This window comes from Dendroctonus ponderosae, unplaced genomic scaffold, assembly GCF_020466585.1.
Source record: "Dendroctonus ponderosae isolate FM_Combo_2020 unplaced genomic scaffold, Dpon_F_20191213v2 Dpon_F_20191213_6, whole genome shotgun sequence".
Classification (NCBI taxonomy): Eukaryota; Metazoa; Arthropoda; class Insecta; order Coleoptera; family Curculionidae; genus Dendroctonus; species Dendroctonus ponderosae.
Window position 1 is genome coordinate 13,509,578 of NW_026018814.1, and position 23,523 is coordinate 13,533,100.

Genomic DNA, 23,523 nt, shown 5'->3' on the forward strand with positions numbered 1-23,523 from the left:
GAAAATTTGACTCAGATAAATTCTAATTAATTCGTCGGTCAATGAAATCTTGAGATCAAAAACTAATAATTTCAACATGCATAATACATACATGGCGATAAAAATTTGCCTAAACCTATTCCAATGCAGATGGCTTGAGCAAGCGCACTATGCGTGGCTTCATCGGCAAGTAATATAAAGTTATTTACTAAGTCGGGAAAATGTCATACATACATACATATTTTTCATCAATATATATAGTAAACTAGTGGACAAATATTGAAAAATTAATTGAAAATAAGAGTACAAATCTGTATGCAGGTTCCTTCTATGTCAACGAAGAAATGTGCGGCGATGCCGGTGGCGCATTACTACCAGCTAACTTCAGTATGATAGAAAACAGTTTGTCGACATTTGAGAAATGTTCGCGTCCCTGTTTTTCTAAACGAGGTAATGTTGTTATTTTAGGAAATATTCATTCAGGAGTTAGGAAAAGTGTTCGATTTTTTAATGCAAAACTCGCGTGGACTGAATACATATTTTAGCGTACCTATTTGTGGCTTATTCGACTTGTCCTACCTCAACGTTTTCAAGCACTGTTACGTTTGATGCTCAGGTAAATGCTTTTAGGCGTTTTACCTATTTTTAACTGATATATAGGGGATCGCTTTTGATATTTCGATTCAACTTCAATGTTTCATTGGTAACTGCTGTTATCTTAAGTTATTCCGCAGTTTATTAACCTTTTTGTTGACAAATTATTTCTGCATGTTTTGACATTTCCTGCAGGGAAGGATTTTCGCTTTAAATAAATTTTTTATTTGCACATTTCAGATTATTTATTCATTGTTGAGCTTCTAATTACCTTACGTTACTCCCATCTAATTAGGGTCTGTGTAGCTGAGATTCTAGTCTATAAGCTAAGGTGCTATAAACACCCTACAACTGATAATACCTACCATGTTTAGTCCTTCGTGAGATTCACAGGATTATAAAACAATATATACTTATGCCCATACATAGAAAAGTTATACCGAAGCATCCAAAACATTTTTAAATAAACTAAGGCTTATGTAGCTATTAATGGTTAGGTTTAGGGGTGATTAGGCTAGTGCCGATACGAATGATTCATATATGTACTTAATAAAAAAAATTAATAAGAGGCATGGAGCTGGCGGACAATGTTGTTGAGGTTCCAACTTTAAGAAAAAAATAATAATTTAAAACATGGAAACGGTTTTTTGCTGTTTGCAGCTATACGTGACCTAGCGGAAAATGTTCAATGGCAGAGTTGTAGATAATAAACAAGTTTAAAACTTTTACATTTAACACTTTTCTTCCACGAACAATTGTCTTGATATTTTTATTTTTATTATGTTATTTATTTAACATTTTCAAGATTTTTTGCGCCACTTACTGGAATAAAATTATTTAAACTGTAATAATCTTACATGAAAGCAACTAATATTTTGAAAATAGAGTCCACTGTTAACAGAAATAATGAAGAAAATTGAATGTCATTGAAAATATTGAGCAAATCATGATTCTTCAGAGATAATTTTCAGTTTTTGCAATTTTCAGCGGTTTATCAATAAATAAACCACTCAGTCATATGGATAATTTTAAAGTAGACGTTACAACAACCAAAATTCCCACTTATACACATTCGAAGTACAAAAAAATGTCAAGACAATTGTTCGTGGAAGCTAAGGGTAGTTTTTCCGAAATATGTACATGACTTGAAAACTAATCTTCTGAACTGCAAAAAAATCATGCTTATTTAGTGGAATTAAATACTTTTGCAGATCTTCATGTAAATAAAATAATTTATGCGCGAGAAAACATTTAATTAATGATAAATCGGTTTTAATTCGAGGTTTTGTCAAAAAGTGTTAAATGCAAAAGTTTTAGATTTGTTTATTATCTACAACTCCGCATTAAGTTGGAACCTTAACGATATTTTCCACTACGTCCTGGCCTGATTTTTATTTTTCAAAAAAATTATTTGCAATGCTCCAGATGGGTATAATCGCAATGGATAATTCGAATTAAAATTCAAGATAATCCAATTACATCATTCTAATTTTTAAAAATGCCTGAAGTCAGTTTGGTATTACGACAGTAGTCTTCGGTAGCGAAGAACGTAACGGATTAATTTATATAGGAGATTAGTCTTTAATTTAATTTAATTAAATTTTAAAGAAGCCTCTGAAAGATGCTGTTTTTTTTTATAAAAAAATGTTTTCTATTATCTTTTTGAAGCAACTTTTTCTTAGAACATCTACGGCTTCAGTTTTTAGAGTTAACATAATAACATTTTCCGCTGGATGTTGGATTTGTTTGACGTGTAAATATGTCGTGTTTCCAAGAACTACCAAAAAAAGGTGAATTTGAGAAGAGTAGGGATGTCTAATGGTATGAAAATGTACATTAATGTATTATGTATTTTTCTACTGATGCGAGGTTCGAAAAATGTAGTAACATTTTTTAAATATTTCTAGAAATAAACGAGCTAAGGGAGAAAGTTGAAATCAGCTATTTTTCAGTTTTACCGTGTAGCTCAGGAACAAATCATTATTTAGAAAAAAAATAAAATAAATGTTTTTCTTAAAAATCGAGTTCATAACACATAACGTTTCTTGGTTACCACCACGGTTTCCGAAATAACTCATAAAAATGGCCAATTTTGCCCACCATGTGTACATTCAAACGCAGAACCAACTGAAATAATTTTTGTCGTGGATGAATGTCTACAAAACTGTTTTTGCTTTGTGCTTTGTGTGATAATATAGTTCTTGTTTCCATAGCCTACTACACATTTTATATCTTCTTTTGAAGTATTACGGCAACAAAAGGAGAAAAACATACAATAGTTATATGGTAAAATTCAGAAAAAAATAAGGATTTTAAAAGGCCCACAGTCAACTATGATTACCATTTAAAAAAACACTTGTTTATTTTTTATCTCGTAAATCAAGTTGACTATGACGAGTTCTAGTTTATTGAACTCAACGCAAAAAGTTCTACCAAAGACAATTTTAACTTTTTTTCTCATTTAAGCAGTTTACGAATTACATGATAATTAAAAAAGTGTTGATTTCTTGCGTTTTCAGGATATTTCAGGAAGCAAGTCGGGTACCTAAATTTTGAAAACGGTAATGAATAGGCAATCGAATTATGCCCAATTTTGCCCATTTAACGGATTCTCTATCTTTAAAAATGTAAAAGTTACCTATACAAAGATTCAGAGAATGGCCACCCTGTATATTGTAATAGAACCTATAACTAGGACAATAGCAAATTGTTAGAATAACAACTTAAGCCAAGCAATTGTGTCAAGGATTCTTGCGAAAACTGAAAACTACCTTCCAAATTAACAAGATTCAGCTGTATCAAGAAATTTTCTATAACGATTTTGAAAAGCTCGTGGGAATTTGGTACAAAGATAAAATTGCAGTTAACGAACACGAGTATTTAGTCAACTTTCATATCGACACTTCGCTTCTGCGAAATTAAATGTTTCCTCTCCATATCAGTGTACTTTCAAATATAACTTGGAATGAAGTGTTCGCTCCAGGATATCACTGATGATATATTTGAGCCATTTGTGACAACATTCCTCAAAACATAAATAAGTAACAATAATTTTGACCCGTTTCGCAATTGATTCTTCAAATTCTAATAAACATACTTCAATCACTCGCTGGACAGAGAGAAATTGAAAATGCTTTCTGATGATATGTCGCCACCAGGTAATTCAAAAAAACATTATTGAGGTGCCTGGAGAGCATTTGGCAGGGGGTAGTGAGTTAATCATACTCTCAATTATCGTTCCCCATTATTTCATATTAGATTATTATGTACTAAGATATGCCTTTTTAAATGCGCTGTTGGTTAAGAGTTTTTAATTATTAGTTTGATTGAGACAATGTCATTACAAAACATACATTTTCAGATATAACCAGCCATGACAGAGATAGTGTATCCGGCTGGTTGTCGCCCTATTAGCGACGACCTCGGATCTGATGAACTGATTCGTCGTCTGAAAACCCTGGCACACACTCTACAAGCTATGGGACAAGATGATGGGGCATACAAGCAGTATGTGCCCTTAAGTGTACACTTGGCTGAAGAACAGTTTCTTAGCCATCCTTCCAGAGATGTCCAACTTCTAATTGGTATGCCGTTTTGAATTCAATCGCTTTGTGTTTATTTACTGTAATTAGGAACGTAGCTTTGTTTGGGAAACCCAGCCTGTTCGGGAGTTTGGTATGCTTCTAATTTATGAGAGAGTCGATTGCTTAGTATTTTTGTTAGCAGTTTACATAGGTGCGACATTAGTGTTATAAGCCTATAGTTCTTCAGGTCTCTGTGGTTATCGTTTTTAAATATTAGCATTACTTTGGAAAACTGGAAAAGTTCCAGACATTGATTGAAAAGTATTCTAAGAATAGTAAAGAATAGTGAAGAAGTTTTTCTCCGCCCACTTTTATCATATCTATTAGCACTTCATCCATCCATGCTGCTTTATGGTTAATTTTTTTTCAATGTTGCTTTAATTTCGTATTTGCTGATCAGTGGGATGTCTTCGGTGTGGTGTCTTGTACTAAAAGCTCTGCGATAACTGAAACTGGTCGTCTTCCCGTAGGAACCTCCTCCCACATCAATTTCACCAATCTCTCATCCTGTACACATGACCTGCCCATCGTATTGTCTGGCCCTTGATTTCTTGTTCCACATCTCCATCCTTATACAATCTCCTAATTTCTGCATTGGATCTCATTCTATACTCATTCGTGGTAGTGCCGTGGTATGATCCGAATTTTTTTTTCAAAATCTTACGCTCAATCCGCCTGACTTTTTCTTCGTTCCCTTTTGCCATGGCTCACCTCTCACACCCATACGTCAGTATGGGTCGGACAATGTTTTTTTTCGATTTTCTCTTGATGTTTTTGTAATACTTTTCGATTTCATCAGATTATCTAGCGCGAACGTACATCGGCTTGTCGATTATATCCTACTTTTCATTTCCTCCGTGATATTGTTATCTGCGGTGTCTGCTGAAATTGAGGGTGCCGAATGTGATGTTTTTTACTCGGTTTGCGCACATATATTTCGTTTTTCCTTCGTCGTGGAAGCGAGATATGATCGTTGGTTGGAAGTGGAGAGTTCGGAGTTCGATATTGGAAAACAGTTGCGTGACCCAGTATCAGTTATTCGCTTGGATTCCAATGGGTTAGATTTTGCACGTGATTAGATGGGGACGTCCATGGTCCTTCTTAACTAAGGTTTCAACTAAAAGCTCTGCGATAACTGAAACTAACAATTAAAGGAACACTGATAAATGAAACGTKGATTCAGGTGATAATAGAGTTAAGTAATATTATACCAGTTAGCCAATGGTTCAGCTTACCTTTACGGCCATATAAAAAAACWKTTGATCTTAAGTCTTGAGAACTGAAAAAACTTTTAACCAAGTTTTGTTCATTAGTGTTGTTATTTTTTGGGCTTGTTTTTGGTTTTGTGATGTATATTTATAATTCACAGGAGGATAAAAACTGTGGTGAAATGCTTTTAGTATTGACACGATTATTAGAACGACTGGTAACGGTTTCAATACACATAACCGCCCCCGGCTAAAATCGGTCTTTCTGCTTTTGTGTTTACACTTGTATGGTATGGTTATAAAGTTTATAAATCTAAGCTTATTTTAATCTAGTCTACTTCCGTGCCTCTTCTCAAAGCGTTAACGGTGCCCGAGAGCGAGAAGAGTTTAAATTATTTGTTGTTCTTTCTAACTAATACTCTTTACGAAATGAGAAGTAGTACTGCTTTGCGTGTAGCAAGACGCCCTTAAAAAGTTAATATAGTTGCCATAGCTTGCACTCAAGTGGCATAGTCCATATATAAAAAATGAAATACTAACGCATCAGTTTCAAAGAAACTTTTTAATTGTTGTATATTGATTGTAATCTATCAATTTTTGAAAAGCTAAGTTCTGGGACAATTGAAACGGTACAAGACGTTTTTACTCAATACTCATATTCTATATATTTTTTGGCTTATTAATTTGAGATTGAAATTGCAAACAAATTAAATGTTGTATTTATTATATTTTATTCACTGATTTAAATGGGGGTAGTTCAAAAACATGAACTGGCGAACTGATGCTATTAAGGATTTTAAGCAGATACACATGCTTAAAGGTTTGTTTGCTGAAATAGATATATGTAGATGTTCTTTGAAATCATTCTAAATATGATTTTTTTAAAACTAACTCATAATTATTTGGTAGCTTGCTGTATCGCAGACGTCCTAAGAGTGTATGCTCCAGATGCACCGTATCAAGATCCAGAGCAAGTCAAAACCATATTTTTATTTTTGATAAATCAACTTTCTGGGCTGAAAGATCCCAAAGATCCAGCCTTCAAAAGGTATAGTTGCCGTTATGTAAAATATTTTGTTTTAATAGTTTATTGATTATCTGTTTTAGGTACTTTTATCTCTTGGAAAATCTAGCTTATGTGAAATCTTTTAATATGTGTTTTGACTTACAAGATTGTCAAGAAATATTTTGTGCTCTTTTTGACTTAATGTTTAAAATAGTTAATGATGAACACTCTGGTAGAGTCAAAAGTTTCATGTTGGATGTGTTATGCCCTCTTATTACTGAAAGCGACATGGTAAGTACTGTCACCTGTTAAATATAATTCTATGAAATATTGATTATTTCGGTTTTAGGTTGGTAATGATTTGCTGGACATCATTTTATTGAACATTGTGGAACCAAATAAAACCCAACATAAAAATGCTTATCTCTTAGCGAAAGAGCTTATTATTAAGACTTCAGAAACATTAGAACCATATATTCAAGCATTTTTCAACCAAGTCCTAATTTTAGGTATGTTTAACTACTGCATACGTCATTACATTTTATAATAAAATATTGATTTATAGGAAAAGAGGATCAAAATTTACAAATATCAAGTAAAGTTTATGACCTGATCTATGAGCTTAACCATATATGTCCTCAAATACTCGTATCCGTACTGCCACAGCTGGAATGTAAATTAAAAAGCGCACAAGATGGAGAACGCTTATCTGCTGTGGCTCTTTTAGCAAAGATGTTTAGCGAGAAAGACTCAGAGTTGCCAAGAAGGCACGGCCCTTTGTGGAGAGCATTTCTCGGAAGGTAATATTTGTCGAAATGATCTCGATACGATTATTGTATGATATTGTATTGTATGAGATTACGATTATTGATATTTTTAGATTCAATGATATATCTGTAGCGATTAGAACAAAGTGCGTGCAGTATTCGATGCACTTCTTATTAAACCATCCCGATTTACGGAAAGATATTACTGAAACACTTAAGATGAGGCAACATGATTCTGATGAACATGTTAGATATCAGGTAAGACTAGCTATCAAGTTTTATTTGGAATTATTCTAAAATCTATATGTTGCATCTTAGGTAGTGATGGCTATAGTTACAACGGCGAAAAACGATTTTCAAGTAGTTTCCGACTCTGAGGACCTATTAGAATTTGTAAAAGAGCGGACTCTTGATAAAAAATTCAAAATTCGAAAAGAAGCTATGGCTGGCTTGGCATTGATCTATAAAAAACATTTGAGCGATCCTGACGTTCCAAATGCTACCAAGAAAGCCGTCACTTGGATTAAGGATAAAATATTACATGGGTATTATATGGCTGGAATGGAAGATAAGTTATTAGTTGAAAGGTACTGTGTAATCGCTTCTATATACATATTTTTTTATCATATTTTTTTAAAGGTTACTGAATACTTGCCTAGTTCCTTATCAACTTCCTCCAGCGGAGCGTATGAGGAAATTATATCATTTATTAGGTACAGTAGATGAACATGCTACCAAAGCATTTATGGAACTACAGAAAAATCAGCTGTGCGTACGAAAACTGGTAAGCGCCTAAATGTTTTCTAAAAATTATTTTACTTCTAATTCTTTTTTCCATCCAACTAAAAATGTAGGTTATAGAATGGCTGGATTTACATAGGAAACTGGCTTCTGTTCCCAGTAGTGAGACTCAGAAAGAGATTGCTAACAAAGTACAGGCTTTATCTCGTTGCCTACCGGAACCTGTTAAAGCTCACGAATTTTTAAGTAAATTTAGCACCCATTTACGGTCAGTTGGTTAAGAACAATATATGTATTTGACGTTTAATTAAATGCTTTTTTTCTTTAAATATGTGTAGAAGAGACCAAGATCTCATGGAGAAGTTTGAGACTGTAGCAAGGCCAACAGTAAGTTGCAAAGATTGTTCAGAAGCTACCGCCGCTGTATTAAAAAAGTTGGGGCCGCCAGTGATGACGAACCTTTATTATAACATGGTGAAGATGTTGCTGGAACGTATTAGCTCCGTCATGATCGACCACGAGGCCTTGGGTATTTTAATAGGGTAAATACCACAGAAATGTTAGAATTATCATCAAATTGTGCTGTTGGGTTTTAAAGAGAATTAATAACTAAAACTGTCCCTGTTCGCGCAGAAGCCAGATCTTCTTACTCTGCGYAAATGTGCCTCTCATTTGCTTTACTTTTCGGCGCAATGTGCAAAAATAAATATAATTGCGAAAMAAAGTCTACAACCAACATAAAAGTGCAAGAGATAATTCGTTACTAACACGAAACAAGTTAGTAAATCTGTTTTGATTTGCAAAGTTTAAATAGGAAATAGAAATAAATCCGTTGTAATTTAAAATACTCAAAAACCTTCGGTAATACACTTAAAATGTTAAAGTAATTAAATGTAAATTATTTCAGATATGTGGCCGACTGCCTGAGAGGTGGTAATTCGATTGAAGAAATCGGACTAAATGCGGCCACTGCCGGCGATAGAGGTCTGAAGCTTTTGGTGATGTTGAGCGTAGTGTTTCCTTCGCATTTCCACTATACTGATATATTGGAATATCTGATGGACTTACTAAGATTGGACGACGTTAACGTTGCTCCATTAGTGTTAAACGTTTTCACGTTTTTGGGAAAATATAAGTGTTTATGTAAGTTCGAGTCTTTCACTCGAAAGCAAAGAGATTATGTTATAAAAAATTTCAGATGATCAATTTGCCGATGTCATGAATAGTCTGGCACCAATCTGTAAAGATTTGGCATGTTCTGGTACGCCTAAGCAAGCGAAAGGGGCGGTCCATTGCATACATAAAAACATGCCACCTCTGCACGATGAAATTTTCGCTCAGATTTTGGAATCCGTTAAAGAGAACTTGGTACCTGAATCGCCAAATTATAGAACTGCCATTGTTACTCTGGGACATATAGCATTTACATTCCCAGATAAATATAAGGTGCCCATTAAGAATATAGTTTCGAGAAAGGTAAGATTTGTGTTCAGTTTACTTACAATATGTGACTTACTGATTTTGTAGATTGTAAAAGACTTACTAGTAAAGGATCCCAGAGAAAAGAAAGATGAAGAGGATTATACAAGCGGTTGCTTAAATGATAGCGATTCGTGGTGTGCAGAGGATGATTTACCCGAAGATACTCGATGCAAATTAGAAGGTCTAAAAGCAATGGCTAGGTGGCTTCTAGGTAATAATCAGTTTATATTCTCATCAAGTAGTCTTATGATTCGATGTTTTACATTTGATATAGGTTTAAAACAGGACAACGCCTCTGCTCAAAAAACATTCAGAATGCTGAATGCTTTCATACTACATAAAGGCGATTTGTTACAGAGTGGAAGACTTTCAAAAGCCGAAATGTCTTGGCTCAGATTAGCTGCTGGTTGTGCTATGTTAAAGGTATTGGTTATTTATATATATGCTCATTCAAAATTCGCATATTTGTAGAATTTCTGATTTACTTTCCTGACTGTGTGCACTTCAATGGGGATATTGGTATTTCATGATGTTACCAACCAATGTTGACCAATTGTCAACAATATAGGTACACCAACTTACAACTTCTCAAAGTTCCTCTCCACAATTCTAAGAAATGTCTTGTAAACTTGTCTGTGTAACAATGGGTTCGCCCATATCAGCAACAATTGCAAACCTTGTTATGGAAAGCTTGGAGAAAAATATAATAACAAGCCTAAATTATAAACCAACTTTCTTTAAACGTTATGTGGATGATTACTTAATGTTTACCCAAAGATAAAATTCAATATACCCTACATTAATTCAACAATTTTCACGACACTATAAAATTTACAATAGAAAAGGATACAAAATTAATCAATACATTTTTTAGACATTATGATGATTCCGGTGAAATAAAAGCAAATTGGTATACAAAAGAAGTTTGGTCCGGAAGATATCTAAACTATAATTCATATGCACCCCAAAAATATAAAAAAAACTGTAATAACTTCACTTACAGATAGAGTTATAAAATTATCACACCCAAATTACCGACAAGAAAATTTAAAAAAATCAGAAAAATATTACTGAATAATAACTACCCAAAAATTTTTTCTGAGCCAATAATAAAGCGAAGAATTAACAAAATTTACAATTCAACTAAATATAACAATAATGAGGAAAGAGGAAACAATGCATATACAGCGTGTTTGATAAGTAGATACATTCTTTGCAAGGGGTGATAGTGCAAGTAAATTTGGTAATATTTCGTTAATAGGCCAGGTTCCGAAAACCATTAGTTTCCGATCTACAGGGTGTTAAAGTTTTAATTTAAAAAAAATGATATTTATTAATATTTCGGAAACCGCTTGGAATGATATAATGAAATTTGACAGGTTTAGTCAACTAAGAACAATACACGTTCTGTGATGAAAATGTTGTTTCTATCTTTTCCAGTGGTGTGGGTACAGGCACGTCTGTAGATAATTTTTAATATAAAAATGTTACGCCATTGATTTTTCTAAAAATAAATAATATGTGTCAAGTTCCTGTTCAATTTGGAAGAGAAAAGGTCTTTTGACTTTTTTTCTACGACGTCCCGTTTGCGAGTTTTACAAACAAATTAAAATCGATTTATTACATAGCTTAATCGGGTTGTAGTTAAGTATGGTTTAGTATAAAGACAGCAAAAATTGCGCAGTTAGATCGTATCAATTTTATTACAAAAATTATTACTAGCGTCAGTTGACATCAGTCTTAGAGTTTCTTTATTTGTTTTTTACCTATTAGATAATTTACCTGCTAATTAAAATTTTACTTATTCTTCGTATTGAAATGAGCACCAAGGTTACTTTGATACGGAAAAAAATTATGTTATTCATTAATTCTTAACTACTTAAGGTCTTGCTCAAAATGAAGGCCCCTTCTCTAACGCATGCATGTGCCTGCCTTCTTACTTCTGTCCGGGTTACCCTGACCGAAAATGTATGTCTAAGTGTAATAGCGGCATCTGTAATGCGCTGTTTCCCATACCTGAAAGTCTAACGGAGTTATATCTGGGCTTCTAGCAGGCCATAATATGGGGCGTCCTCTCCCCATCCATCGATTAGGAAAACGCTGATCAAGGTACTCCCTTACAGTTTGCTCCTACGTGAATTTGCCTACCTTGTACTCTTCCTGACTCACTGACCCTTCGATAGGTGTTTGCAAAGACACGGATATTTGGAAGCCGCCACTATTTCTGTCGCAAAGTCCATAAATGTAAAGAATATCTGCGTATTCAGCATTGGAAAACTCAGCAATTTCAACCAATAAAGTTTTCAACCTATGTGAACTTACTAGAAATTACATAAATCGCAAAAAGAAGGTGACACCTAAGTTACTCAGACACTCGAAATGACAGTAATTATTACTTTTGTTAATCAGTGACAAAAACTAGTGCAGAGTCAACTTTTTAATAAAAACTCGATTACGCTGTGCAATAAATCGATTTTAATTTGTTTACTCGTAAACGGGACGTACAGACGTCCCTGTACCCACACCACTGGAAAATATAGAAACAACATTTTCATCACAGAACGTGTATTGTTCTTAGTTGACTGTCAAATTTCATTATAATATTCCAAGCGGTTTTCAAAATATTAATAAATATCTTTTTTTTTAAATTAAAAATTTAACACCCTGTAGATCGGAAACTAATGGTTTTCGGAACCTGGCCTATTAACGAAATATATCCAAATTTAATTGCACTATCACCCCCTGCAAGGAATGCATCTACTTACCAAACACCCTGTATATCACTACCATATATTCTAGAAATCAATAAAAAAATATCAAAAATACTAAAGCCACACATTAAAATTGCGGAAAAACAAAAAACACCTTATCAACGGAATGTTTCCCAAAGCTAAAAAAACTGACAAAATGATAGTGTTTAGAATGTGATAATACATATATAGGACAAACTAAACAATATTTAAAAAGGAGAATGTACAAACATAAATATAGGCTGAGAAATACTAGTGAAAATAAAACAGCATTAACACAACATGCACACCAAATGTTGCATAATTTTAAATTTAACAACACAGATATATTAGTTAGGGAAGCAAATTATCATAAAAGAAAAATCCAAGAAATGATAAAATTAAAAAACATGCAAAAGCAGTAAGTTTCAGATCGGATACGACAACCTTAGCAACATTTACCAAACCCTAATTAAGCCATAAGTATGGAACACCCAGTACCCTAGTGAAAAAGTAAAACTGTTTCTGCTTATCTCAATGCATACATGCAATTCTCGCAAATATAGAAACTATTTCAGACAAATTTAAAGTTTCAAGAAGCCAAAGACCTAAAATAACGTTGATTTTCACCAATCACGAGGTAAATTTTTCCTTAAAATCTGCTTAAAAGTACTTGGTAAATTTGTCAAGTTTTATTTTCTTCAATATGTAAAGAGACTACTCTATTTTTGCTTGTACGTATTAATTATTTGCGAAATGTTAGTATGGTTTTGTTCAAAAATTCAGGTTTTTTTTTTCAAATATTTCAGTATTACAGTCTCACCAGAGTAATTACGTTAGCTTTGAATCGTTTTTCATAAATTTTCATTACAAGGAATTTGTGTTATATTTCCCGCATTTTAAAAATATTTATGCTTTAATCTACACCTGTCTACCCATTACCAGGTTTGTGAACAGAAAGGAGTAGGCGATCAATACACAGCAGAACAATTTTACAATTTATCCCAATTGATGTGCGATGATGTCAAGCAAGTTAGAGAATTGTTCGCCAGTAAGCTGCATAAAGGGTTAAACAAAGGTAACAAAATTGACAAACGAAACACGTTAGTTCTTTGATTAATGTAAGTTTTTTTAATAGGTTTGACCAATAAGTGCCTTCCCTTAGATTTCATGGGATATTACGCCTTAGCAGGACGTGAACCTGAAAGTCGTTTGCGTACGCTTATTAGAAATTACATGATTAATGATATAAACAGGTAAAACTTTGTATAACTCGCAAAAATTAAATTCTATATGCGAGCATTTAATTTTCAGACGAAGAGACTATGTAAAAACTATTACAATGGGGAATTCAAATGCAGAAAGCAAAGCAATGCAGCAGCTTCCTCACATCTTGCCTGATTATATGCTAGTGTTTGCTATTCCAGTACTAGCACATGAACCGAGATTAACGAGGTACGTTTCAGTGGCAAATTATTTGTAATTGTGTGTAATCCAAAAAAGTGATAGTTTTCGAGGTCATTTTTGGTCAGGTTTGAAACTGATGATTTTTTCTGGGTTTTAAGCCGTCGCGAATTAGACTTCCTTTCTAACGTTTCGCCAGCACGAATAGCTTGCCTCTTCAGAGCTATTTTGTTCGAAAGCTTACATCAGCGCAGCACGCACAGGTGGCTCCCAAAATGTCTGGAAGAAATTCTAATTCAGGACGTGATAAAAATGTATACAATTTATAAAATCATACCGTTTTTTGCGGTTTTTAAAAATATTTTTGATCCGAATATTATATTTAATAGTAGTAATTGATGGCGTGATTTTTTTTTCGCAGTAGATGTTATTATTTCGCTGTGTCGCGCGTCAAGTATACGTAGCGATCCATGAAAGCTACACCACGAAAGTCAAACTTTTTAAAGTTATTTTTAAAACAAATATTTGAAGAGATATTTTTATCAAATCTATCATCCATATCAAGATAATTGTTTCCATTGGTTGTGGATGAAGTACAATGTAACAGTCGGTTTTAATTGCCATGTAGATCTAGCGGCTCATTCGGGAATAATGGCTAAAATGAATGAATAGACACACATGATATATTCAATATGATGTACTTTAGGTGGGATAATGTGGCAGAACTTCAAGTAGCACAGCAATGTCTTTGGTTCATCTTGGAGCCTTTAGTCACTAAAAATGACTACTTCAGCTACGGCTTTTACAAAACACTGATAGAAAAAATGAAGAACCATAAAGATGCAGTTAGACCAGAGGACGATCATTTAAATTACGTAAGAAATTTTATTTTTCTATTAGTTTTTAGAATCTGTTTGACTACCCTAGAAAAAAATTACGATCAAATCTCAAATGCTTCCGTCAAGTACTTATATTTTGCAAATAGAAAGTATTGGTTGTGTAACTGCAAGACCCCTTACAGAATTGAAAAACTCGATACACAAGTATTATAATTCAACTTTTGAAAAGTCGATACAACCGAAATAACTCCAGATTATATGATGATGTTGGTGGTTTCAGGTGACTCTCTGAAATAATCCCAAAGTTAAATATTTTCTTGCAATATTAGTAGACAAAAAATAAAACATTTCACCGCCGTTTGTTTTTTAAGATCGATACACATTAGGGCTGGGTAGTTCATTGAATTTTCATGAGCTGGTGTATTGCTGCGCAATTGGCTTGGTGCGCCAACCCAACGCACCGGCGCAGTAACTCTAACTGTAAAACGAGCTCACATTATCTTGCAGTAAACTCATATAATGGTGGGTTTATACACGAGAATACTGATAAGGTTTAAGATATGAGAATAACGCTTTAGGTATAGCGCCACTTGGGGCAATATTATTTTATCTAGAGTCAATCAAATTGCAGCATAGCCTTAAGAAGCAATAAGGTTGTGTCTTTATGTCAACATCGAGGCAACATATCAAGAAAAGTTTATTTCATATAAAATTTGTACGTTCAAATGGATTTGCCGACTGAAGAAGTTGTAGCTCGTTTTGGTTTACTAATTTAGTTCATCTAACCTCACTACAAAATGCAAACACGATGTTTGGCAGTCACGTGGGATATTGGAATATAATTTCTCTTTGAAACTGCGCATGCTGCATTAGAATAACGCCTAAATCCCGTGTCCCATGCATCCGTTTGTACGATGGCACGAAAGCGTTTCTATTGGTTGGAGATCTGTCAATTCGTCCGTCGTCGTACCAAGTTAAAAAAAATTGCCTTTATACGATGGTCGTATGGTTTTTACCCTCACATTCATTGTTTATATATTATATTTTATGTTGATATTATTGTAAGTTTTAATAATGAAAAACTTTTACGACAAAATAAGATTAACAAGGGGCTTCTGTTTTCATTATTATGGATTAGGCACAACAGGGAAAGTTAAAATTTACAAAGATTTTGGGTTCCAGACCATATTTCGTAACATAAAATAAACGAATATTTCATGTGACATAATTGTTTTTTAATTGATTTGGGCCGATCCCTAAGTGGTATCCGAAAATCTCATAACCGCAGTCTTACGAATAAAAGAATTGAATACATTATGAGGTGTTTTGACCTTTTACCAGGCTTGGAGCCGAAGGACCACTTAGCTGTTGTTAGGAATTAAACTTGATGTTCTTAACTTAATGGCATGATCTTTATTTTACGTTTTCAGTGGCAAGACATTCCTTGAAATTATTTTAACATCGTTTTCTCGTTGCTATCAACATACACCTGGGTTTTTTATTAACGTGTAACTCGAACCTGTACAGATTATACATGTACCCACCTCACTTACTTGCACATCCCAATATTTATAGACCCGAGAAAAATCGTGTTTCATTTTCTGCTGCTATCTATTAACCGATAAACTCAAACACCTAAGCATACATTTTTTATAATTGTTATGTTTAAAATCTGCCGAGAATAGAAACTTCAAAAATAAAATGTTGAAAATAATTCTATTAGCAGCACAACGCTTCCAACAACTCAATGTTAGAAGAAATTGTACAAACTTTTATTTCTTGAAAATAAACTACCGTCGTTCGGGGTAAAGTCGGACGATTTTTTAAGTTTTTTCTTAATAAAAATTATAATTTTGGAGAGAAAATTTCTAACAAAGTAATTAAGTCTCCCGTGTCTCCTTTGTCGAATTCCATATCCGCCATTCCATGTCCTCCTTCACTCCTATGTGTGGGAGACAGACGCGCGACCCTTTATTAAGCTTTAAAAAGCGTTAGAAATGGTCTTAGCACCTAGTAAGAGGCGTATTCTTATTATGTTTCTCTTCTTGTGAAATTCCGCCATGTTTATTTATTCCGTTTTACTTATCGTGTAAGGTGGACTTTGGAATTTTATCATGTTCAGCAGCCTCTGTCTTCAACTTTTTCTGCTTTGTCGAATATCTTCAAGTGCTCTAGCCACGTTTTCTTTCGAACTCGACGACGAACTCAATTCAACTTTTTATTTTTAGTATTTTTTTGTGTGCAACAGTCTCTCTTAAAGTTTTCAAATTCCAAGAAAAAAATGAAATTTATAAAATCCTCACTCTCTGTTCTATGGCGACTTTATCCAGCGAAAATGTATACTACTGACACTCGGGACGTAATGAACGGGAATATGACGGTTGAGTACTTTTTTACGCGGTGCATCAAATCATCTTGACGAAAATATTAGCCAATAACGGTCTGTTCTAGTTCGCCCCCACACTCCGACTTCACCCCGAATGACCGGTACTCTTCGAAACATAGAAGTATTCAGAGCTATTGATGAATTGTTTATGGTTACAACTGTTCCATATGGGTAGTTTAATTTTTTGTCGGTTTGAGCTTAAAAATGTGTTGCCCAAAGCTGGACAAAATTGCGTGTTCTGCTGTTATTACCTGCAAATTCTATGAAAATATTTATTATTGTTACAGAAATTGTGGGCTTTATGTGACTTGACTACTGGCTTGCTGCTGACCAAGGCTATGAACTATGAGCTTAAAGATTTTCCTAGTGAAATTAGAATTCCTGCGATGTTGTTTGTCCCGCAAAAGAACTTCCAAAACAGCAGAGTGTTTCTACCACCGGAGCTCCAATATCAACCGAATAAAAAGCCGACGTTAACTCTGAGCAAGCCGAATAATGAGAATAAAGAACGGCTTTCCAAAAAATCTAAAGGCCAGAAAGCTGAAGGTTGCGGACCTTTGGGTACCGATGTTCAGGTAAATGTTTGTTGTCTTTTATTATTCTTAATTATTAGTTCATAATCTCGGTTTTTTGTATAATTCAACAATTTATTCCTCAAATTGTTGTTTTCAAATTCTATTGTTTTATGTTCTTTATAGGTGGATTAGCAACTATTGTTATTGTATATGTATATATATATATATTTTTTATAGCCGTCAGAGGCATCTGATACCAAAATAAAAGTCCCCGGATTGGAAGACACAGAAGAAGAAGAACCGCCTGCCAAAAGATTGCGTGAACGGATAAAAAACGATGAAGATGGAAAATGATGTACATACAATGAAAGTCTAAGTTAAGTTTAAAGGAGTTTAAGACAGTCGTAGTGTGAAGATCTCTTGTTATACTTTGATTGCCAACGACTTTTGCAAATACTAAATTTAACAACTGCATACCTAGCGATTTTGAAACAACTATCGGGAACCTCATATTGAGTCAATTATATCATCTATTGTACTTTACTTATGGATAATTTTTTATAGTTTTTAATTATACTTGCATTTTTGCAAATGCACTCAGTCACGCACGCCTTTTACAACCAATTTACACGTTTTTATTCAAATTTGTGCTCATTTAAGTAAGTGGTCAGGTCGTATTACCATTTTATAATTGTCTACTTTTTAAATAAAATTAGTTAATAAATCTGGCAAATTATTTTTTTTATGATTAAATGTTCAGCTTGGATGAGGGTAAACATAAACTACTACACATTTTGATTTGATTCATTGTAAGCCACAGGCAGTTTTTGTCTAAGTAAAAAATACTCTAATGGTAAAGACATGAAGAGAAGCAGTATCCAAATAAATGGCCCTATCAATGCAAGTTAAATAAGAGACCGCAATCAATTCCTTAGCACGTTAAAATATAATTTAAACAAATTTTTATTTCTATAAAATAACTGTAAATTAATGACTTAGATGTGCACCTGCTATAGAAAACGACTTAACTGCAAATGTTGTTGATTTGAGCAGTTATTATTTCTTAATTGAATTGTTGAAATTTTGAAATTTAATGGATTTGCTGAAAAGTGTAAAAAATAACCAACAAATTGTATTTTCTTTTGCTTTTTTTTCAAACCTGAAATCTAGGTTGTAAGAGAAAAGTTTTATTTTCAAACTTTTTGATTCAAGAAATATAGTTGCATCCGCTGCAGGAAACAATTGGTATTGGGTCATAAAAAAAGACTGTCAAATTTTCAGATTTCCGTGTTTTATATTATTATTTTCATTCAGATTTTAAAAAAGAGTAAAAGTTTGAAGTAAGAGTTTGAGTAAAATAAAACAACTTTTGTGACGGTCACTTTCACATGTTTTTTTGAAATAAATGTTCTAGGGGGGTCAACTTATGAGGAAACACCCTCTACATTAACATTGTAAGCAAAACGACAGATTTACTTTAGGAAAACAATTGTTTCCTGCAGCCAAATTTTGACAATCCCGTGTTTTATATTTTTATGTTAAATTCAAATAAAAAAAATGAGTAAAAAAAGTAAAAACAGATTTGGCGTTGGCCGCTTATATTTTTTTTTTAAATAAACGAGCTAGGGGGTGTCAACTTATGAGGAAACACCCTGTACATCTAGATGCCTCTTTTCAGTGATATACATGTCCTAAAATAATGTTCTTTTCATTAACTAATACAATAGAAAGAAGTAATTGACAGTTAAGGCAAAACACAAGAGTGTTGTTGATTGAAAATGGAGTTGGAAGTACTATTAATTATATTGAATTACATAACACTTTTGTGACACATTCATTTTTCACACAAATATTTTACTTTTTTTGTCAAAATTGCGTTTTATTTATGACTCCAAATCATATGGAATGCATAACAATACAACAACTTGAAACACCAAATTGAAATAATTTACAGTTAGGTCGTTTATCGTATGGGGGGCGATATGAATATTTCAACATATTTGTTCAATCTCAACCATAATGTAATGTATAAATTCCTTCACAGATACGAACTTATCAATTTGTAAATGTTTAGTGTTACTACTGCTGGGATTCGTATTCAAAGTCTTCAAATCAGAAAAATAAACCCCAACAATTTCCAAAATTATTAAGGTAATAAAAAAAGTACTGGAATACATCTTGCTGAAATTTTGTGTAAAATTGAAATCGAAATACTTGTGTTTGATAGTAACTTATTTACTCTTACAACCCATACGTCAATGCAGAGCGAATTGAAATTGTTAATGACTTACTACTACTAGTGGTTTACTTATCGATTTTAATTTGAGAATACATAAGTACATTTAAAAGATTTTTTAATTAAAAGAGACAAATTTGATCTAATTTTTTTATAAGAAAAATGTATCCCATCACGGAAAGTTACTGCTTAGTAAACGTATCAACTCAACGATCAATTAGAATGAAAACAACTAATAACGTTAAGGTTACGCATAATGCATTCGTTATAATGAGATGGCGTTTAATGTTACGAATAATGATATGTAACTAGATCTCTCCTAAGAAAAGCCAGTCTCCAGAGGAATTGTGACCATAACTATAACAGAAAACGGTTCACGTTAGAGCGAAACTTAACGACGAAAGTTTTTACTCTATTTGGTCTGAAGATCACGTATAATAAATAGGGACTTCACGTCATGGGACACCCTGTATATTTTAAACAGTATCAGTTGTCACTGACATTAAGAAAGGTAATTTTAAGGCGATAAATACAGATACCATATATGAGTTTCATTTACATCAATATAAAAATTGTCTATGCGAGGGTCGCATTGTACTTGCGAGGGTCGCATTGTACAATAATTTTATTGGCAATATAAATCTAGTATTTTATGGTTAGTTTTATGCTAGTTATTTATTGGTATGTTTTTGCGTTGCAGTTTTAAATCAACTGCAAAATCGTACAATGTTTTCCTAAGATAGATAGAAAACATTGTAACAGTATACAAGATATAAAATACTAAATACTATACAAGGTACCAAATAAATTTGTTCTTCGTAAAGGCAAAGACCATCCGCTCCACTATTAGGCATCAGTTCATTTAACGCCTCACGTATCAAGTTTTTGGAGTAAAAGTTGAATTGGTATCAGTGGGTTTGTCTTGAACTCCCAAGATATCATTCAGCATATCGTGCAACACAACATTCACAGCCTGACCATAATTTACCTTGTATACCCTGCATATGCACTATGCTATGGAAATATTTTAGGAGTTCCAGACAAGACTACGGATACCATTCAGCCTATCGTGCAACAAAACATTCAGAGCGTGACCTTGTATAGTACACACTATACAAAGATTTTCCAGTAGTATTCTTGGAGGCTTAAGAGTAAAGATAGGTCTAAAGCCATTATTTCTGGTCCATTGGTTTATTTAAGTAGTCAATTGCAATATAAAACGCACCGCAAAAATAACTTAATAACATCTGGCTCAAATGCATGTTAACTCCATAAAAAGGAGCCACGAAAATCTAACATTCTTCAAAAATGATAAAATGCTATCTTTTTCTTGACAAAATATCAGAAACATTTTATTTTCAACATACAATGATAAAATTATGGTTGAAAACTATATTTAATATATGCTATCAGTGTATTTCTTACGTACAAAAAAGTATTACCATTTTTATTACTGCATGCCGAAAATTTAATTATTTATCGTAATGGTCATACGTATATATTTATTTCGATAATCAGCAATTATAGGATACTTCCACACACTGTGTATTAAAACCTAAATCAGGTATGTTAGGATGAAACACCAATTTTGGCTAATAGTCAAAATATGTTTTCAAAACACGTTTAACACGTAATAAACCGTTTCTGCTTTGCACGATTACGAGACAGCGATGTCAAAGACACGAGCCATAATCCGTTGAGGCTGATTTTGGAAGTCAGTAATCAAATTCTTTAACAAAATAAAAGATGCGAACCTCATGTTCACACGCTGGACACATTTTTCGACTATTGGCCCAAATCCGTGGGTGATCATAACATCTACAGTTAATAAATGTATATGTAACGTGTCTAGTAATTTATATGTTAAAATTAATAATTTATTTCAACATTTTTCAATTAATGTAATATTCGATTCCAATGACAGTTAAATATCTGAATTGAATATTTGAACAGTTTCCAGCATGTGTTATTTAAAAGGTCATTGTTGCATCCAAGCAAAGTTATGCAAGAGATGTCTAGATTGCACTATTGCTAGGTTCCTGTATTGAGGATCTGTCGTGCTAGAATAAGATATAAGATGTTATTTTTCTATAATACGTACGAAGATGAAAAGGGAACAGGAATAATGATTGTTAAATGATTACTTTACATGTGAATAAAATCATTTGCTGTAATTATCAACTAATAGTTGCGCTACCATAATGCTATTACGGTTCGTTAAAGAAAAATCCAGAAATAAAATTAATTCATAAATAGAACCAAACAATAAGTGTATGTACTTCATATTTGATAGGTTAAGCATGCAACTCGTATTTTTTTTATTTGCCAACTAGACTTTTAAATACAAAAAATTAATTTACAGCCATATCGATAAAGCCTTGAAAAAATAATGAATGCGTATTTTTAGTTGCTTTATTCAGCATTGCATGATTTTCCAATAGTTTACTTCTACATTGTTTTAATATCAAATTAGGTTTGAAAAATGTTTTTCTATTTATCTTCTAAGATCTATTTACTTGTTAGATATTTGTTCTCGAAATCATATTGTATAAAGAACATGGCGATTGTAAAAAGGTCATATATTTGATTTATTTTTAGAATATTGTCTAAAGGTTGCTTTGATGCAGATAGTTACATTTACTAAGCAGACAAATGATCACGTTTAAAAGATGTAGAAATTAAATTTAAATATTTACTAGCAAACGGTGCTTTGCACAGTTGAATCTGCATCAAAGCAACTTCTTTAGAGCTTTTGCACCACCAAAACTTTAATTTGTGTGAGAAAAAATGATATACATATTCACTTTCTTTTAAAGCAGTTGACGTACTTTAATTTTAGTTGGATAGAACTACCGAAGAAATAAAGTATGCAGAAGGTAGTTTAGGTATTTTTTCTACTGCTGTAATAATTCAATTGTACAAAACTGTATTTTTAATGAATAAGGCATACGTAATAAACTCTTTGTTTACTTACTTTCTATAGTCCGATTCTATGCAAAGAATCACGYCGTTAGAGATAATCCTGGACGTAGAGTTTCTTTCACTTTAGTTTTAAACAGTTGCGACAATGTATTTGTCTGTATTTGCTTTTCGGTCAAAAAGCRCTATTTCTCGTCACACAACGATTCGGCTATATTTTATTTATCATCCGGAGCTTTCGAAGGGWTCAGTTGCTTCAGACTTTGGCATGGTACAATGTCTGAACAATATGAATGGTAATTAAAAGAAAAGATGATAGTCCGAAGACTGAAACTTACACTGCAACTATACAAGTTAAAAGTAAGCAAAAAAAYAAATACTCTCTTGARGATATTAATTCGCGCTTTAACCTCGGTAGCATACGGACGTACCAGTGCGAGCGTATATAAGAATAAGAATATACGAGCGTATATACGAATACCTAAGATATTCGCAAACTGCAAGGAATTTTGGTAGTTTTTTGGACAACCAATAATACCGGGTCTGTCCTAAAAGTAAAATGCATCCCGGGAGCTCACAGTCCGAATCGGACACGGCCTCCCAGGACGACGGCTTTAAAAAGCCAAAATCAAAGGAAAGGGGTAGAAAACCTGCCTCCTCACCAACAACACCTACCCAAGATCAGAAGAGGCCAGCACTGGAGATGCTGCATTCTGCAACTCGTTCAACTTCGGCCGAAACGGAGGCAATACCAATAACATCAACCACAGCTACAGTGACAAAACACCAACCAATACATCCAACATATAAATCAACATTCAGCCTAATTGCACCACCAACACTAACCAGAGTACAACTAGCGGTTAAATGGGAAGAAGTCAACAAAGACATCATTATCAAAAGAGAATCAACATTTGTAATCAAAACCAACGACGAAGCCAGCACGACAAAAGCTCTAGAGCGTCTCACCCAACAAGGCGTAGTTACGTCATATAAGATATACCCTAACACAACAACACCACCACTTTTGACCAACATAAAACGCAACATCACACCATCGTACCCAGTGGTGGCCACCGGTGTCGATCTGGACATAACAGACGATATGTTTTTGGACCACCTGCGAGATCTCCA

General features: G+C 33.4%; 1 protein-coding gene and 1 long non-coding RNA gene across 3 annotated transcripts; one reads left to right on the forward strand and one right to left on the reverse strand.

Moving 5' to 3' along the window:
• Positions 1 to 321: 321 nt before the first annotated feature.
• LOC109543799 (sister chromatid cohesion protein PDS5 homolog B-B) lies at positions 322 to 17,967 on the forward strand. 2 transcript variants are annotated; one of them, XM_019913669.2, is made up of 21 exons: positions 322 to 429; positions 3,935 to 4,157; positions 6,275 to 6,413; positions 6,473 to 6,662; positions 6,721 to 6,880; positions 6,937 to 7,171; positions 7,252 to 7,396; positions 7,457 to 7,725; positions 7,778 to 7,922; positions 7,993 to 8,147; positions 8,218 to 8,421; positions 8,787 to 9,022; positions 9,078 to 9,355; positions 9,407 to 9,572; positions 9,636 to 9,784; positions 13,036 to 13,168; positions 13,229 to 13,346; positions 13,405 to 13,545; positions 14,201 to 14,369; positions 17,007 to 17,294; positions 17,472 to 17,967. In XM_019913669.2, the coding sequence occupies exons 2-21, from the start codon at positions 3,947 to 3,949 to the stop codon at positions 17,586 to 17,588; spliced, it is 3,648 nt and encodes a 1,215-aa protein (XP_019769228.1). In that variant the 5' UTR covers positions 322 to 429; positions 3,935 to 3,946; the 3' UTR covers positions 17,589 to 17,967. The 2 variants fall into 2 exon arrangements, with proteins under 2 accessions (XP_019769228.1, XP_019769227.1); XM_019913668.2 differs by having other exon boundaries at positions 330 to 595.
• Positions 17,968 to 20,642: 2,675 nt separating this feature from the next.
• Positions 20,643 to 23,506, reverse strand: LOC109543804. The gene is made up of 2 exons (XR_002172528.2): positions 22,445 to 23,506; positions 20,643 to 21,530 (listed from the first exon to the last, which is right to left on the reverse strand). It is a non-coding gene; the product is annotated as an uncharacterized LOC109543804 (long non-coding RNA).
• Between the last annotated feature and the right edge of the window lie 17 nt (positions 23,507 to 23,523).